The sequence below is a fragment of the Strigops habroptila genome, chromosome 3 (assembly GCF_004027225.2).
Source record: "Strigops habroptila isolate Jane chromosome 3, bStrHab1.2.pri, whole genome shotgun sequence".
NCBI classification, from domain to species: Eukaryota; Metazoa; Chordata; class Aves; order Psittaciformes; family Psittacidae; genus Strigops; species Strigops habroptila.
In genome coordinates, this window is record NC_044279.2 from 82,846,378 (window position 1) to 82,865,338 (window position 18,961).

Here is an 18,961-nt window from a genome sequence, read left to right on the forward strand (position 1 = left end):
CTCGCATAAATCGGGTTGTTAGATGTCACAGCTTACACAAAATCTTGCGCTAGCTTAGTCTTCAGTTATTGTAGTAATTCTGATTATTCATATAAGTATTATATTCTTGGGCAACTGACTACTTTTTTCATGCCCAGTTTGTGAATGATAACGATCATCCAACTTGCATAAAAAGTCACTTTGATTTAGGTTTTTTTTACGGCTTACTGCTACAGGTTTTTTCTTTCCAATCCATAGATATTTTCATGCCATCATTTAATGACATTTAAATTCTTTCTGGTTCCTCACATGTTTTCATCCAACAAAACTGGTTATCTACTGCAGCACCTGTTTTCCAGAATGTTATACTTTACTATTAATTTGGCTGGCCTTGTGCATTGTCAGAAGTTATTACTTCAAGGTAGGAGGAAGGTGAAGTATATCCATGTTCCTGTAGGTCCTGTATACACAGCAATATTCAAGGTTAGGATGACACAGGCTGGACAGACTAGAGCACTCCAGAGCACTACACCAGCATGTGATTCATAGATGCTAAAAGCAGTTGGTTTGGGAATTTTTTTTGTTTAGCTGCCTAAATATTGCAACACATTTTCCAGAGTCCCAGCTAAACCCATGCCCAATGAGTATCAGAGGTTGAGTATCAATTATTAAAAAGATTCATCTCTTCCCAGTTCTGTGCAGATGCATATTTGTGTGTGTGTATATATATATATAAAAAGATGCTGCATCAAATCTTGAAAGCCAAGGCCCAGGGTTTTGCCCAAGAGGCTAAACTGGCTAAATTTAATGTGTAATCCTGGTGTCTACACTGGGAGGATGATGCTCTCATGTCAAGAGAAATGAAGAAAAAGGCTACTCCTGAAGCAATTCCGAGCATTTAAACCAGGCTCTTCTTTTTCAATAGCCATCTGGAGAAGCATTTTTCTTGACAGCATAACGTTGATGAGCTATTGTACTACTAGGATGATAGTCTTACGTAGTAGTAGATATAATCAGTTATAACTACATGTGATACAAAAGATACCCAAGCTACCAGGCATTCATATAATTACGGTATCTGCAATGATGCTGCTGTGTTTTGCTCTGTTCTTGGCAGCTCAGCTTGGCTGTACTTTGATTCATCACTTGCTGATACTCCAGCTCGGGTAAGCCTGCCTACCCTGCCTCTTTATGCCTGTGCTGCGCAGGAGGTTGAGCTGCTGGCTGGTAAGTGCCTTCAGCCAGGTGGTATGTGCCTCTCCCCTGCCTGCTTTCTCTTCCCATCCACGATCTTTTCCAGGCATGGGCAGCATGTCTTTTGAATTTGTCTTAATTATGCTTTTAGAATCATAGAATCACAGACTGGTTTGGGTTGAATGGGACCTTAAAGTTCACCCAGTTCCAACCACCCTGTCACAGACAGGGACACCTTCCACTAGACCAGGTTGCTCTAAGTCCCGTCCAATCTGGCCTTGAACACTTCCGGGAATGGGGCATTTTAAGCTACATAAATGACCATCTGCCATTGCTGGGATATTCAATACACATACGTATTTGCACAAAGGATGAGGATACGTGGATGTAAACCATCTCCCCTCCCTCTTCTGTGGCTACAGGACAGATACTGTTATTTGAAAGAGGGCACAGATTCTGGCCCTTGTTTATCAAAGAGCTGATAATTGCCTTTTCTAACCCAAAGCACAGTAGCCATTTTTCTACCAAAGTGCAACTTGAATATGTTGTAGTGGCAGTTCTGTAATGACCTGGAAATTAATGTTGTCAGCCTGGAAATGGGAACAATTTCCTTTTCAGGGGGAATGAGAATGCAGCTCCCTCCTTTCCTGGCTAAATGTTCCAGCCATTGCATGAGCCTATCCAGGATCTTTTGTTTAATTTTGCTTCAGCTCAACCATTCTTGCATCTTTTGTTCAGTGAGATTCAGTTTCACTATATAGATACTACTCCTACCCATATTACTGGGTAATGAGGCAGGCTTGAGGAAGGAGCTGAAAGCAACTCTTACACTTCCTAGCTATATTTTTATGTAAAAGAACGCTACTGCCTTCATCTAATGAAAGTCATGACGCTTGAGGGGGAAATAGAAAAAACAGCACTATGGATGGTCAGCTTTAACTGAGCTTCCGAGGAGCTCATGAAGTGACTCCTTTGGAGTTTCTTGGAGACCCTTCCTGGAGTCCATTCCCAAGTATGTGACAGAGTAGCCAGGCAAACTGTGCTTTACCAGCACAAGTGACTGCCTGATTCTGAGCATGATCAGCAAATAGTAAATGCGATCTGACCAGACCCTTGCCATGTTAGGCAACATTCTCTTTCAGGAGCGGAGGAATTATGCCTGGAGGACTGGATGGGTTCCAACTGGTGAGTTGGAAACTGCTGCACAGAGAATTGCTTCAGAGAATGGCAACTAGCGGTGCAACATCCACATGGCAGTCACTGACTAGTGAGGGGCTCCAAGATCAATGCCAGGGACTGATGTTTTCCAGCATATTAATTGCTAGCCTGGATGATGACATGGAGTGCAACTTGTGGAGACCATTGTGTGACACAGGAGAAGTTGCTGCTACGGCACACAGCAAGCTTCAGTCCAGAGGGGGCTTGCTGTGTTTCAAAATTGGACCAGTAGCAACCTCACGGAGTTCAATTAGGAGAGGTGCAGAGCTCTGTGTGTGGGACAGAGCACTCCCAGGCGTCTCCAAAGGCTGCGAAGCAACCAGTGGAGCAGCAGCCCTGACAAAAGAGACCCACAAACATTGCGGTGTATGCTAGGCTGAACATGGGCTGCCCTAGTACAGGACCTTCAGATGATTTTGTTGAAGCATCTTATACTGAGAGGCTCAACATGAAAGCGCACCTCGCTCTAGATGGATTTTGGGACTGAGACATCAGTATCAGAGAAATGCCTTTGCCTAAATATTTCATGTGATAAGACTTCCAGAATTTGCTTGGGATATTATAAAATATTAGTGTTCTTATATTATACTAAGTCTGCACTATCTTTATTTACCATCAACTTCACTAATTTTACCTGCCATAGAATAAAAGTATCTGAATGAATACATAATTATGCATGAAAATCAGTAACTTGAAAGTTAGAAAAGTAGTTGAAATGACTACTACATGTTTAAGTAGGTAATCATGCCTCAGGCCCACCCTTGCAAAACTTCTATTTTTGGATGTGAATCACTGCCTACCAAAAGCTTTACAAAACACGTTTCAAGCTTGCAAGGATTTGGAGCTCCACTCCTGCTGCGTGCAGAGCCGGCTCCAAACTGGCTGGAATGGGCATGCACCTGAACCATGGGACCCACAGAGGGTCTGAGTCTTGCATGAAAGAGAAGAGACAAACTGGTAATAGTGCTCCAAAATACATAAAAAGCAACCCAAAATTTACATATGCAGGCTCAGATTTAGATGACTTTATTAGCCTCATGCTGCCTTTCTCATTGCAATCAATTACATTCTCTTGTCCGTCACGATTGACTACTTTTGTATCCAAATAACATTGTATGGAAACTTAAAGTAATGGAAAAACATGTCATAGTCTTTTCTAATATCCCGAAAAAGATGCAGCAAATCATTTAGAAAGTGTAACGGATCCTTGTTTAACCCACCCCCTCAGGTTTTTCAGTGTCAGCGCAGACTTTGTAACGCTACAGCTTTTTGTGCAATCTTTTCACTAAAAGTTTCTTATTTTCTTTGCCTTAACTAATGTTTAAGTATAAAACTGTACCTAAACCCATGTACGACATAAACCTCCCATCATATTTTAAAAACAGGTGCTGCAACTCAGGCAGGTTAAGAAAGAAGGCTACCACAGCTTCAGACCACTGAAGCTGAAAGAGAAGTGGGGGGTTTGATAGAAAATTTTGATCTGTTTCATCTTCCTCATGTCTCTTTTAGGTCTTATCTGTCAGTCTTGTAGCCTGCAAGGTTGCAGCCAATTATATCATGGTTGGTTTGCTGGCGATGTCAAACTAAGTTATACAAAACCACAAAATCAGGTTTGGTTCTTATCCTGATACTGTTTCACTAACTACAACATTGCACAATTGTATCAGCAATATCTGACCCTCAGCTATAATAATTCACTAGGATGATGTCATCTAAGCTGTCACATTATGTATAGGAGGTGCTATGCAAATAAACTTGATAACAAAATGCCTTTCTTGCTTTTGAAGGTTGATTTCAGAGGCTTAGCTTTTTGTGTACAGATGAAAGATCCCAGCCTAAGCAACTGAGCCTCTTCATAACAATCTCACTTTTTTTAACCCTTTGAACTTCTCTTGGGGTTTTTTTCCTGGGTTTTTTTGGTTGGTTTTTTTTTTTTTTTTTTTTTTTGGTAAGTTTGGTTGGTTGTTTTTTTTTAATAAAAAGGATTAATCATCAAAAGTATCTATATACTTTTGCTTCCTAATAGTAATTCAGAGGTCAATGCAAGGCCACTACCAACATTCACCTTTAGATTGTACGTACACTCTTTTGGGAAGAACTGTGCAGGTCACTGCAAATCTTGCAATATTTTGCCTTCTTTTGAATGGAAGACTACAAATCATATCAGTGGTAAGGCTGTAATTACATTGTAGGCCTGCTCTATGACTTTTTTCCTACTTCTATTCCCCTCCTCCCTCTCCTCCTTACCCTCATCATTCCCACAAGTACTTAATGCTCCTCCTGCTAGGTGTAGAAATGATACCCTGAAGGGAAGCTTTACCCACAAGTTGCTTTTTCTGGGGGTAGTTATTTTGTGTCCTCTGTCCCATCCTAAAATTAAATTGTTGTCATCAGTTTGGCTGTAGGATTTACGTATTGGTGTGGAAAGATTAGTATTTTTACAATTATTATCTAGAACTCCATTGTGATTACATTTAAATATTTCTGATTTTAGCAAACCATGCTATTATTCCTCCTGCTGCAGTATATTTATATTGGATCTTGTGAAATCTGGCAGCACCTTTTCATGTACATTGGGTTTTCATTTGCGCCTTGGTCATAAACAAGCAGAAGCTGCGCCTTCCTCACAATTGTCCAATTTAGTCTTTTTTTTCTTCCCCTTTGATCATCCACCAGTCTAACGTTTGTGCTCAAGATCTGTCTCTTAAGGTGTTGAATCTGCAATTGTTTCTTGTGGGTCTTGTACAATTTCTTCCTGTCAACCTCTGTTTTGTCTCTAACCAACTCAGCTGACCAGACCTGCAATTCACCACTCTAAATGTTACGTATCTTCATTCGTTTATTGTTAAAATAAGAACAGATTTTACAGTTCAGAGTTTCTCAGCGCTTGTATTAGCATCAGTTTTGGAAGTCTTGAGTTTCTACAGTATTTCAAAATGGAAGAATGGTGCAGCTGGAGCAGAAGGAAAAAAAACCTAGAGATGACTATGTGCCTAAGCTGCATGGTTAATAAAAAAACAAACACAAAACAAAACAACCACACAAATTTTTCTTACTACTGATCTTATTTCTGTTCTTCCCCCACTCCCAATTGCTTTGCAAATTCGTAATTCACTGCTTCCAAAGGTTCTTCAAACTTGTTCTACTGGTTTTCAGAAGCAGGCAGACTTGTTTTCCTAAGCTCTTCACTATACCAATTGAATTTAATCCAATTTTTCATTTTGCTCCTACAAAGAATCTCGGGATGCTCCTTGAAGGGCCCTAAATCATCCCGTTGTATCCTATGGATGTATTCAGTGTGCGCTCAACAATACTTTAATTACTGGGTATACGACACCTCACAGGGCCGTGCTAAAATGAAGGCACTGTTTAGCAACCATAAAGACCTTGAGCCAACAGTTAATGGTAAGGTGCCTCATCATGAATAATGCACTCAGCTCTGAGGGGAGCAGATTTTAATGAAAACCCTTTCCTTTGCTCGCTGTCATGTGCCTAAAACAGAGAGCTGTCAATTTCTTGTCATGGGTGGACAGGGGCAAGTTCTACCCTCATTTTTATGATATGAGGTCTGTGTTTCCGAGGGTTTGTAGGGAGCTACAAACTGTAAAGCCTGAGCGTCACTGTTGGCTGTAGTGGAGCCCTGGTGCCATGGAAAAATGCGGGTTGTTTTTTTCTTGCTGATGTGCATTGCCAGAAGCGATGGGGGTGGGGAAGGATCCCGTTCAAAACTGCTTATGTATTTAGTGAGGCTACGCTTCTGCTGCCGGCATAATGGAATTCTGCCCGAAACGGGCCGGTTCAGGGCGAAATTAGAAAAGGCGATGGTGCGGCAGAAGGGCAGAAAAGCCGAGGCCTGCGCTGGGTTAAAAAAAACAAGGTCTTTGGTTAGAGGGCCGCCGTTTCTACACCACAGCGGGGCCAGGATGCGAGGCGGCCCGCGGCCGGTTTAACGACCGGGCTTCTCCAGCCACAACCTTTATCTTCCAAGTTTCGCCGCTCCCGGCCGGGGCCGGCGCCCCACAGCACGGCGGGCAGGCGGGACCCTCCCGTCGGCGGCCGGAGCCGCGCTACCGCCCCCTGCAGGGCCGCGCCGGGAGGGTCCCGCCGCCGCGGCCGCTGAAGGAGGTGGGAGACGAGGCGGGACGGCCCGTGGAGGCCGGGACAAAGCCCGGTGCGGTGAAGCGGCTGAGCGCGCACGGCGGCGGTGCTGGCGGAGGGGCCGCCGCCCATCTCCCTCCGCCTCGGACTACTTCGCCCCAGATGTCGGGCGGCATCTGCCCCCGCCTCCGCCGCCGCCGCACACGCTGGAGAGGAAAGGGGGCGGGCCCGGGGCGGGGCGGAGAGGCCGGGCCGGGCGGAGGGGGGTCAGGGAGGCGACGGGGAGAGCACCGGAGGGGCTGAGCGGCGGCGGAGCGAGGTGGCCGCGGGCCTGGCACGGCGGTGCCGGGCGCCCGGAGGAAGAAGAGGGGCGCGCTTGAGCCGCCGCGGGGAGAGCCTGCAAGGAGCAGGCGACGACGGAGGTGAGCGAGCGAGCAGCGGCGGAGAGGCCCCTCGCCTGGCCGCCGGTCGTCCCTGGTGGGGCGGCGGCGGCTGTGGGCTGTTGGGTGGGGCGGGCCGGGCTGTACCTGCCGCCCGAGGTGGGCAGGGGGCTGGCACCGGTGCGAGGCGTTGGTAGCGGGGCTGCGGGTGCGGTGCCCGGGATCTTTGTGCGGAGCCCGGTGTGTGCGCGCTGGGGGTGGGGAGCGGGGACAGGGCGTGCGTGCTCCGCGCCGGGGGCACGGGAAGCAGGGGAAGGGCGGGCGGGGAGCCCGCAGCTGCTCGCCTGACTCGGGGAGGGGATTCAGGGGGAGGCGATGGGGCAGCCGGGGCGCTGCCGAAGTGACTTGTGAGCCGTACGTGTGTGTCTGTGCCTCGCTGAGAGGAGCCCGAGCTTCGGGTTGAAGCCCAGCCTGGATAAAGGGGTTGGTTTTGGGGGTCGGAGCTCGGCCGGGGGGAGCGGAGCGGTGACAGGGGCGGGAGGTGCCCGCGGTGCGGGTGTTAAATCGCGACCCCGGGGCTGCCGGGCGCCCTGCTGCCGGCGAGCCCGGAACAAAGAAGTGTGCGAAGAGCCGGCGGCAGCGATCCCCTGAAAAATAAACTTCAAAAAACCCCCTCAGCCGGCAGTAGAAAAATAGGAGGAAGAGAGAATTCGGTGGTGAAGCCTTGTTAGGAAGAATGTTTCCAAGATGAAGGGGTGTATTCAGTTCTCCTCAGGAGAAAATGCAAGACTCCTGTGGTTTTGAGTCCACTGTCATATCTGTTTATTGCTATGGGTTTTTTATGCGTGGCTTATTGTAACTTGTCACAACAGTTGTCTTTAAAACAGCTTTTTAGATTAATTTAGTAGCAAAAATAAAGAATAAGTCCTTGCTTCACTCTTTGTTGTCTGCATTTGAAATTGCATTATGACTTGCATGCAGGGTTAAAAGTGCTGTCTTCTTTATTTCAGAGCTTTAGGGGAAGATGTTGTCTCTTCTGACATCTTGCGATTAAGATACCTGAGAACAGGTTCAGTAAGAATCCAAGTTCCTGGAGAAGACACGAATGTATTGAAATGAGAAGCCGTTAACATATTTTTTTTTCCTGTTGTCTGTACTGTGTAAGGAACCCTACTCTGAAGCACTTCTCAGATACTCACCCAGATGTATGAAGTCTGCAAAGCTTGCTGTCCAAACTGACTCTTTTTTAGTAAGTGGTACTTATCCACATTTGTGGGATGTATATAGAGCTCTGAAGAAAAATCGCTTTCTCTATAAAATTCCCAGAAGGAACATTTTGTTTTGGACAGCTTTTTCTGGATGTATATCCAGAGAGATTAATGCCCAGAACTGAAAGGCATTTAGTATACACTGAAAAGTTGGCTTTCCCTCAGTTTTTCCAGATGTATTGTCTCCCCTGTATACTGGGAACACACACAACTGCATAAACTGCAGATGCAGCCATGGAGCTGTGTGAACTTCTGAGCCATATGAGAAGCATTGCTGAGTGTTGGTATCAGACACTGCTTCATGATGTCAGCTGAGCTGTGATGGTGTTATGTTGGTTGTAATGAAGCATACAAATGGAGTGACACCCGTCCTGAGAAGAGGCTGTTAAGTTTTGTAAGAACCGATTACCCTAACCTCTGTCAAGTTGTGTGCAGAAGACTTCTCTGTGCAAGATGAATGAGTGTCTCGCTGCTTTGAGATGTTGAAGGTGTACTACTGCTGCTTATGACAAACCCAAGAGAAGAAGCTTTGTAAAATGGCTCAAACCAGCTTGCTGCAGGGAAAGCAGTTTTACTGTAGGGAGTGGGTTTTCCACAAGCTTCAGCACTGCCTTCAGGAGAAAGCTAACTGCAGCAGTAGTGCTGCCAACAAATCATCTCTTGTAGCAAATTCTGGGAATAATACTGGTGTTCTCTCCGGGAAAGGAGCTGCCTGGGGTGTATTGCTGGTAGGAGGCCCCGGGAGTGGGAAGACGGCCCTCTGTACTGAGTTACTCTGGCCAAGCTCACCTGCAAACCTACAAAGAGGCTTACATCGTCAGGCTCTAGCCTTCCATTTCTGCAGGGCCCAAGACTCTGACACACTGTGTGTCGGAGGGTTTATTAGAGGTTTAGTTACACAGATCTGCCGCAGTGGACTGATCCAGGGATATGAGGACAAACTAAGAGATCCTGCTATTCAAAGTCTCTTGCAACCTGGGGAATGTGAGAGGAACCCTGCTGAAGCATTTAAAAGGTAAAAACTAATTAAATTAAAAAAAAAAAAACCTTATTGAAAATAAAACCCAAATTAAAAAATGCTGGCTTCTGTTTAGGCGTTCCTCCCAAAGAGTCTGTGGTGCAGACGGTTTAAAACATGTTTGTTTCATGGCTTGTTATCTCTGTCAGAGCTTGCAGACCTACCATGGAAAAATCTAAGTTTGTCCTTATAGCTGACAAAATAAATACTTGGTTTTTAAACAAAAGTTATTATTAAGGGTGAGTTTATTTACACGTGTATATCAGTAGCCTCAGTTGTAATCGTTGTTTTAGAAAGACTTTAAAGTAATTGGCCTCAGAGTGGAAGATACCTAGTCAGTGGTCTTCACATGCCAAAGGGTAGGCCAGTTGTCCTTCTTAGACCTGAAACGGGCCTTACAGGGCCCTCGGAAAAGCCTCCAATATCATGCTTTGTCTAAGAGGAAACTGGACTAATGGATCTCTGGGTCTGATCCAGCACATCAGTTTTATGTTTGTCTAAAAATGCGTGGTAGGAAACTGTCAATTAACTCCTTATGTTACTTCTCTCAGTATGCACAGATTACATCAAATCTTCCTTGCTACTTATTTTATAAATACTCCAAAGTGTTGAAAGGATCAGAAATTTACCAAGGGTGCTCACCCTGTCCCTTAGAAGGTTTGTCAGCTATCTAAGATAAATAAATTTATTTTTTTTTACTTGGTGTTCCTTAACAAACCAAAGTGTCTCGAGTGTGTCACTGGGAATTTTTGTTTCTGTAAGGATACTAATGCGTCTGTAAGAGTGTATATCCATAGATGGCTCAGAACAGTGTGCTATCTTGAGCGCAGCCTTCCCATGCATGTGTCTATTTGGACTTTATTCCTTTGGGTCACAATGAAGGAAAATTCAGAAAGGAGAAGGCTTGTCTCTAGCAACAGAGCTTCAATTGATTGTGTTGCCAGTATACAATTTCACTGGAATGTTAGTTAAACTAAAGTTCTTCAGTTTTGTTTAGAGATATAACTTTTTGCAGTACTTAAGGGTTTATTGGATGATGTTTGCAGTATAAAAAATTTCCCTTTTTTTTTTTTTTCTCCTGACTACTAACAGTGTGTAAACAAGTACTGAGGTTGAGCTGTAGTGCTTGCTTACATTGTCATGTTGGTGTAAAAGAGCCTTCTAGGTCTGATGGCTGTTATGTCCTTGCCCACTGAATAAACAGGATGCGTGTCTACATTGTTCTCAGTGTAGCGTCTTAAAACAAATAGTCTAACCCAAGGCTAATTCTGGATTTTTTTTTTGTTTGTTGCTAAGTGGAGATGCAACATTTAGCAGCTATAAAGGTCCTAATTTCAGAAGTATTAAGTCCTCTCAATTTCTAATGACTTAAAACTGGGTGAAATCAAGGGTCTATAAATGGAATAGGAGCCTGGCCATCTAGCTTTAGGCAGTCTTTGAAAATCATGGAAGTGGATTAATCTGGTGAGTAAGAGCCTGTTTTTGTTTAAAAGTCCATTAGAAGGAAATCTTACTAATTTGGTACAGGCAAGTTCTCTCCAAGAGCTGGAATCCTTTCTCTGTTCTAAATATGATTGCCTTACTGCAACGAACAGGAGTTAGGTAAATGTCTTTAGGCAAAAATGCAATATAGAAATATGAAAAATATTTAGGAGTCAGTCAGCCTTTTGGATAAGTACTTTTTATGAGCACAGGGTTTAATGATGGGTTGTTTGAGTATTTAGGTCAATATACAGCGTTCTTGATTACTGGAAAAATAAAATATGACACAACGTCTGGTACTAGCCTTTCCCTTCTCAAATTTTGCAGCAGTGATTGTGAACTCTTATTATGCTAAAATCACTCACATTGTAGTATGACAGCTTCAGTGAAGATTTTTCTTTCTTTATTTTTGGCTCTTCACGTATTCCCTTGCTGCCCACCTACCCTGATCTCCTGCTCTCAAAAGCAGCTGTGGTAGATTGTGTTCATTCTCACATTTCAGATTTGGGGGAGATGAGGTGTTAGAGACAAGGTGCTGTACTGGGAATATAAGTTTTCAGCACTGTGGCAGGGGACCAGGAGATGGCTGTTGACAGCAGTTCCATGAGCTTGTTCTGCTGCCTGTATGATACAATCACTGTCCACAAACCAGAAGAACTTGGGAAATCCCTTCCCACCTTCAAAAACCTTGATCATGTGTTAACTGAACTTTTTTTAATTTATATAAAGCATGTAAGAAATGTTTAACAAAAATGCGACTTAGTGTTTTTTCATGATTTCTTAAGACTTAGAGCTGAATGCTTCAGTATTCTGGTCTGGTGTGTTTATATATGCTTTCTGTTCAGTGAGAGTTGTTATAATGTGAAATGAGTTCTAGGAAGACTTAACAGTCAGCTGATTGCCTTTCACATTGTGTAAAGGCACTGAAACAGCATAAAGCTCTCGTCTCAATGCTCCATTGATTTTTACCTTATTTTAACTTACTCAGTAGAAGAAGGGAAAGATCTTTGTTTATGGATACTGTCAAATTTTTGCTCTGCTTTGCATGGCTGCTCTGGGCCCAGCTATGTATTCATGGCCTAAAATGGAAAGACTTCTCTTCAAAAGTGCTGAACAAGATTACACCATTCTATTTTTGTGCTAATTGTCCTAGAAATAGTCAGACATAAAAGCTTTCCAATGCCTTGTAATGTGCCAGCTTATAAACAACATAAATTTCGCTAGTTAAAATAGTGAATCTTTTTCTGAAGAATGCTTTTTAAATAGGTTTTCAGCGACTGATGGTCATAGTGATACATGTGCAAGTGATGACCTGGAGAGTTAAGACTTTTCTCCTGTTTGGGTGTCTTCTCTTAAAAATTTCTCATGTATTTTTAGTCTTAACATGCCCTAAAAATTCTTTCAGGGGCAGGTCTTGCAGATTTGAAGAGCCGTGAGGGGTGATCTATACAAATATATTTAACAAGCATTTGTTGCTGCACTGACAGCTGAGAGAGAGAACTGCTACTTCCAGCACCACTTCTGAGGCACTTCTCACACGTGCAGTACTGGATCAGAAAGCAGACTTAAATGTAAGGGAGAATGCTGAAGCCTCACATTCAAATTTTGGGTGAATGTGAAGCAGAAAGCATAACGGAAATTGCAGCATTACAGACTCCAAAAGTAAGAAGAAATGCATTAAACTGAAAGAATTGTATTGAAAAGGTCTATTAGGCTATTCTTCCCTATTTAAATAGAAGAGTCAAAATCCAAATAACCCAAATTTTGCCATACTGTCTCTAGGGTTGTGAATGGGGTTGGTAGTGGTTTTGCTGCAACAAGTTTATACTTCCAGCAATTAGTAGGAGTACAGGCAGCTATTAGTTATCCAAGGCCATGAGAACATAAAGGAACTCTGGTATAAACCAAGAAATTCATGCAGACTACGCTGTAAAAAGACATTTACCCTTATGATTCTGGTTTACCTTTTTCAGACAAAGGAGATGTCATTAGACACCTTCAGACAGCAGAGGAAGGCACATAATTCCTGTTGTGCTACAGTTGGGATTAGTGGTAGAAGGCAGAGCTTGGTTAATTCACAGCCCAGAAAGTGGATGTTACGGGAAGTGTAGACCTAGGTTTACCCTGCAGATTAATGGCTTTGAAAGAAGTCAACTCTGAGTTTCAAAGACATTCATGACTAGAGCTCCTGAGCCAGTTTCAGAGAATTCAGAGATAGCACGTCTGTTAAATAACATCATGTTTTTCAGCTTCCACTAAACACCTTTAGTTTGCATTGGTCTTGTACAAGCTTAAATCCCCCCAAAATGATAAATTTCCACATCTCCCAGCAGGTTGGTGCAGATGGAGCTGCTTTACTGTCACTGACAGGTGAAATTTCTTGCTGTCTTCTGCATGTCTTTTCAAGAAACTTCAAAGCTTGTGAGACTTCTCACATACGTATTTCTCACATATTGAATTTGGGTCAGTGATGTTCAAGTGTGATTTACTTGCGAAGTGTCCTAAAACTTTATTACTAGAGTATTTCTCATACAATTACTTTAATGTAAGACGCCCTGATCAAAGAGACTTTTATTGGGGAGAAAATGAAGCTATGAATTCAGATTTCCACTTACTTGTGTTGCTGAAATTGCATTTCTATGCAAGTAGCCGTCCCTGATTGGTAGGGACCCAAGAAAAGAACAATTTAAAAGAACAAAAAAAAAGCTGCTGAACAAATTTCAGCGTAGAACTTCATAGAATTTTTCTCAAGCTGATGTTACATCTTCTTTACCAAAGACGAATATAGAGGAAACTATGACCCTGACAAAAAGGATACCTGAGTACGAAAAGAACCCCAGATTTATTTCTTTTTCTATGCACACCGGTGCTAAATTCAGTGTCATTGTTCCTTCTGCAGGTAGTGCTCTGTGAGGCTGTACTAAGTATTTGTGATATAGTTGCTGTGTGTCTGTGTGCACCACAGGTTTGCGTTGTAGTGGAACGTGACCAATAATGTTAAGTGATGGATAAAGTAAAGCAGTTTTATAGTTCCCTAGAATATGCAAATATCTGTAGACTTGACTGTAAAAAGCGTGAGAGGTCATGTAAGGTTTTATGCTGCCTGTGAGTTTGAAGCAGGGGTTTATGTTGATTAAAAGTGAAAGCTGCCTTGTATGAGTCATTCATTTGGACAGCATTGAAGTACAACAAATCTTGTGCCAATAGCTGTTATCTGTGTAAAGTTACTGCTACCTGTTTGGAGGAAAACTCCAAAGGAGCAAGCCTCTAGTGTTTTGTGTTTGGCAGTATGATAGAAATCTCATTAACACCAGAATTCAGTGTAAAAAAAACTAGGATTGTCAACCAATGCTAACAAGCATTTCCTTCCCTCACACCCCACACTCCCCGCCTCCGGCCCTTCACCTGCATTTGCTTTCCATGCAACTGATTTCTTTTTTTCTTTTTTTCTTCCCTGTTTGTAAAAAGAGTGGTGTATCATCAGAAAGTTGCAGACTGTAGGTGATTGAGAGAGCTTTTACCCTTACGTAAATGATAAGGGGCAACAAGTCTTATTTCAAGTTCTGAATTGTTTGTCTGACAATGTAGAAAAACGCAGGTTTGTTTAGCAAATATTCTGTGACTGTTGTTTGCAGTACTGAAATGCCATTTTTCTTGCCATTTAGTTAGCATAGATGAAGGAACAGGTGTAGAAATTGAGTTGTATGCGATAACAGATGAAGTGTGAAGAAGCTGTTCTTTTTACAACTCCTTGTACGATCTTTGAAGCCAGTAATATAATGAAAATTATCATGGATTGTGTAGGCTTTATTGAACAGTTAATTAGTGATCTTTTCACTGTTTTAGAATAACTCATTCTTCATCACAATAACTTAAGTGAATTTTGGAGTAATTCTGTGAAGTTGAAGGCCAGGTCCTCTTTAGTTCTTGCCTTTCTCTTTTTACTTTTTCCCTCTTTTAACTGTTTACTGCATTGTCTTTAGCTAACAAAGTTTCAAGTTAACTTTAATGGCTGAGGTAAGAGATTTAGTTAGAGGCCAGAGATTAATTAGAGTATCCTAACTTTCATGAGGTTAGTCTTTGATACTTTACACTACAAACTTTGAGTTTTTCTTGCTAGTGAATTAACCACATTACATACTTCTGCTACTGGTTTTTTTGGTTTGTTTTTTTTTTTTTAAATGAAATGCATTTAGTAAAAGTTTGGGTTTTCCAGGAGCTTAGGAGGGATTGAAATAAAAGGTACACTGAGAGGCAGCGCATCAGCGACAGTTATAGATGTCTGAGCTTGGACTACTGGAATCTGTGTAAGCTGCTGGGATTTCTCTCAATTTATGACACTAGTAATTAAGTATTAATCTTTTTTATAGAAAAGAAATCCCTTAAATTTTGTCACCCAAGTCTCAAAGTGTCTGGAAATTATCTATATCTTCTCCTTTCTTCTGAAAAGGGCTGCATCTCCCTCTGCTTCTGCAGCTCTGGTACAGTCTTGGTAGCTGTAGCTTTGCCACGGTAACAAGGAGGGTGTGAACATAGATCTTGTCAGACGCTGTAATTTCATAGAGCTACAAATGGTAGAAACAAAGCCAAGGGCTAACTGTGTCCTGTTTCATGTGAAGAAAGATCTGAATGCACAATAATTAATTTACAAGACCCTTCAAAGAAGAAAGTTCTTAAACTTCCAGTATGTTTATTCATTTACCACATGTAAAGTTCAAATGTGCAAGTGACTGATTATGACCTTGAGAGAGAAGGTTGGAAGGGGACCTCAGAAAATCAAGTCCACCATCACCTTTCCCAGGCAGAAGAAGCCAAGTCTGTTGATTAGAGATGCTTGCTTCCTTCTCTCTTATGCTTCACAATTCTTATCAGGAAAAAAATTTCCATATGTCTAACCTGAGGTTTATTTTTTTGCTGTAATCTAAGCTTGTTACTACTTAGTGTTCTCCAGAGACTTGGAGAGTAGATGCCTTCTTTCCTTTTGGATACAGCCTTTTATATATTTGAATAATGCTTTATTTTCTTTTTTCTCATCTTTAAATTACATAATTCTGACTTGCTAGTCTTTCCTCAGAGGTTGCACCTAAGAATGTGACATTAAAAAAATCCCTTACCTAAATAAAGTTTTCTGAATCTAAAAGGAATTTTTCTTAGCAACGCTTCAGATGTGTAAATATGCAACATTGTACTTATGTAGTTTCACAGAATTTTGTACATTCCTACATCTTTCACTTATGCTTGACTAGAATCCTGAAGCTAGTTGGATCCTAGCCCAGAGGAGCTTGATCTGGTACAAGATTGAATTCTGCTTTTACTAGGAGCCACAGCCATTTTCACTTAAAAGCAAGCTCATTTAAGCTCACAGCAGGCTGTTTTATGTTAGGTGCCTTTTTGGTGACTTCCTGGGGTGCATTGATGGGTTCTTCAAGATCTCAGCACCTACAGCATGCCAAAGGAGAAGTGCAAGCAGTGCTCTAGTGAGAGAGGTTCTCTGTGGTCTCTCCCATGTAGTGTTCTGCCTGTTTCTAAGTCTCAGTTTGAGATTCCACAGATGTTGGGTGTTGGAATGACAAGCTCTCAATTCTGTGTGATCTGTGCTAGATTTGTGAAAAGATTTAAATTTCTCTGCTTTTTGAAAAACTTGAGACTGTCAAACATAGTCATGCCAAAACATAAGGAGCACATGCCTCTCTTTTCACTGACAGTACTATGCACTCAATTATAATGGAATAATTACGATTTGATTTTAGTATCTCATTGCTGGTGATGAAAGTTTGTGTCAATATGTACATTCAACATCAAGTGGCTGAGGTATTTTTTAATTTAAAAAGTTTACTCCTATGGATTCTATCAGAAAGACTGGGCAGTTTTACAGGCTTTAGCTCCCTTGTAGACTGATCCTCCTACGTGGAGTCTTACACTTAGTGACTGTGTATTGAGAGATGTAAAATATTAAAAATAGCAGACAGACTTAACAGCACAAAGCCTTTTACAACTCTTTATAGGAAGCAGCTACATGTAAGCTGATAGCTGCAAGATGAAAAGACCTTTTGAGATTTAATGAAGAAAAGTGGTGAACAAGCCAGTCTGCATGAAAGAAGCAAGGAACATTACAAAAAAAATATATTGTGTTGAACAGTAATTCTGTCTCCCTTGCAGTGGTGCACTGTGATGATGTGAACTACTACAAGTGTATTGGTGCTAAATGTGTGATAAAATGCTACTTGTCTTCAGTGTAGCTTACTAGTTACAACAGTTCAAGTAATTACAAATACAGTTTCTTTGCTGACTTTCACTTTTGTGTGGTATGAGTTTGTTAATTTGTAAGTATTTACGTATTTGTCATGTATATTATACAGACTTAACAGTAAATACAACATTTGTCTACATTTTAATTATTCAGTAACATGATTTATTTTATATTTAAAAATGAGAGGCAGAACACTGACTGAAAATCAGACCAATTCATGAGTGAGATGGGAAATTGTTTTTGTTTTGCACAAGAGATTAAAAAGAATCTGCCGCTTCAGTTTGTATTTCCAGCTCAGTGAAAGTGAAGTTGCAGGACGTAAATTGGTGTTTCATAAACTCGCTCTTGTGAGAACATCTTCACTCTGATGGGACTTCTGATTCCTAGTGTGTATATGTAATGTGTAACTGATGCTTTAGACTTTTAACTGATGCTAGGTTTCATAGAAGACGTTGTGTTCGAGTGCTCTCTAGATTATTAGAAAGTTGAGCATTGCCTGAAGCTTAAGCACTTTGTGGTATGTTTCTCTTTAGGCTTTTCCTTTAAATCCATGGAGTTAACGGGTCACATAGCAACAGTTAGTGTTTCTGCAAGAGCAAGCTGTATGTTCTTCTTTCATTGTATGGAAGCACTGCATATAGACTGAACATAATACCATTTAAGGTTTTAACCTTTTCAGTTTAAATTACCATAAGAAAGTTTCCCTAAGGCATTTTAATAATGACAACTTACATAGACCTTTTTGTCTTCTACTTCTATAGGCATTAACATTTTGCCTTTAATCTGTGTGGCTCAGTCTTAAACCTTACAGGTTTTCCTATAAGCTGTTTAGTTAGGTGGAGCTTCGTGGCAACTCTCACTTGTTAATTATTTCCCATCCCTCCAGTTTTCTATGCACATGTTCATAGCTTGTGCAAGGGTTTAAGTTTCTTTTCTTTTCTTCCTTTTTAATGAAAAAAAGAAAAGGATTTGGCAGATTGTGAAGTAGAAGGGACTTAGTGTGTCTAATATACTGGGAAAAGATAGGATTGAAATATCACCTCCTGAAAGTATTAGTGAATCAATGCATTGAAGAGGTTTCAGTTTCTTCTGCTTGATGATGTGTATAATACACTAGGAATGGTGAGAAATCTTCCATCTTTGTCTAGGAGCAGGATTTTCTGCTCCTAGAAGAATTACTGCTCAAAAAGAAATAATTTGGAAAAAAAGCAAGTGTGATAACAAAAACCCACTTAATTATGTTGAGGTAAGAGTTGAGTCATAGATAGGTGTTCAAAGGTATTGCAGAGGAGGTGCTGCAAAGAATGGGTAGGTGGGTAGGTTCCTGGTATGCTTGATGACATCAAAATGTGATGGGATAGCATGAAAGAAGAACTGAAAATGAAATCAAGAAGGGAACGTAAATGGGGAAATTTATATAGCTGATGAAGTGAAAGGGGCAAAACAATTGCAACGAAAGTCCTCTCTTGGGTTGCATGTTTGCAGACACCTTCATACAAAGCAAGGACCAAGCAGTCTTTGTTGTTGATAGAAGATGATCAAACTTCTTGGCTCAGTTTTGAATGCTGTTGATTAAATTGGCAGGAGTGGGAGGACGAATGGGAACAAAGGATCATACGTGAGTGGACTTCCAGTCCATGGCCCATCAACAATGTCTTTTCCTTGTTTTTTGTTTTAGTTTGGGGTTTGGGTTTTTGTTTGGTTTTTTTGGGGGGTGGGGGAGGGGAGGGGGGGAGGTTTTGGGGGTTTTTATTTTTTCTTTTTCTTTATTATGTACTAATAAGAGTTGGTAATAATGGTGCTTGTGCAAAGAAGGAGAGAGAAGCATCTGGCTGCACAGATGCAAGCTTGGGTGCTAAAGATCTATAGTACCTTGTAGATGAGAGTAAGAGGAAGGGGGCATGCCAGCATCTTATTTAAGGTCATTTGAAAAATAACCTGGGAGAAACAGAGAAGTGGTCAGAAGCTCTAGGTTGGTTAAGGAAAATACCAGCGTTATAGAGATTCACAGTAATGGGCAACTATGAATGAATGTCAGGAGGAAAAACTATTAAGAATTAAATTGCAGCATGAT

At 41.7% G+C, this 18,961-nt stretch overlaps 1 protein-coding gene across 1 annotated transcript in view; it reads left to right on the top strand.

The window, feature by feature from the left end:
* The first annotated feature begins 6,772 nt into the window (after positions 1–6,772).
* The window catches only part of ANKRD50 (ankyrin repeat domain 50), a 39,402-nt gene continuing 27,213 nt past the window's right edge, over positions 6,773–18,961 (top strand). The window contains exons 1-2 of the mRNA XM_030479807.1: positions 6,773–6,911; positions 7,880–9,152. Of these exons, the coding sequence (XP_030335667.1) occupies positions 8,674–9,152 (479 nt within the window). The 5' untranslated portion in view covers positions 6,773–6,911; positions 7,880–8,673. The remainder of the gene's footprint in view (positions 6,912–7,879; positions 9,153–18,961) is intronic.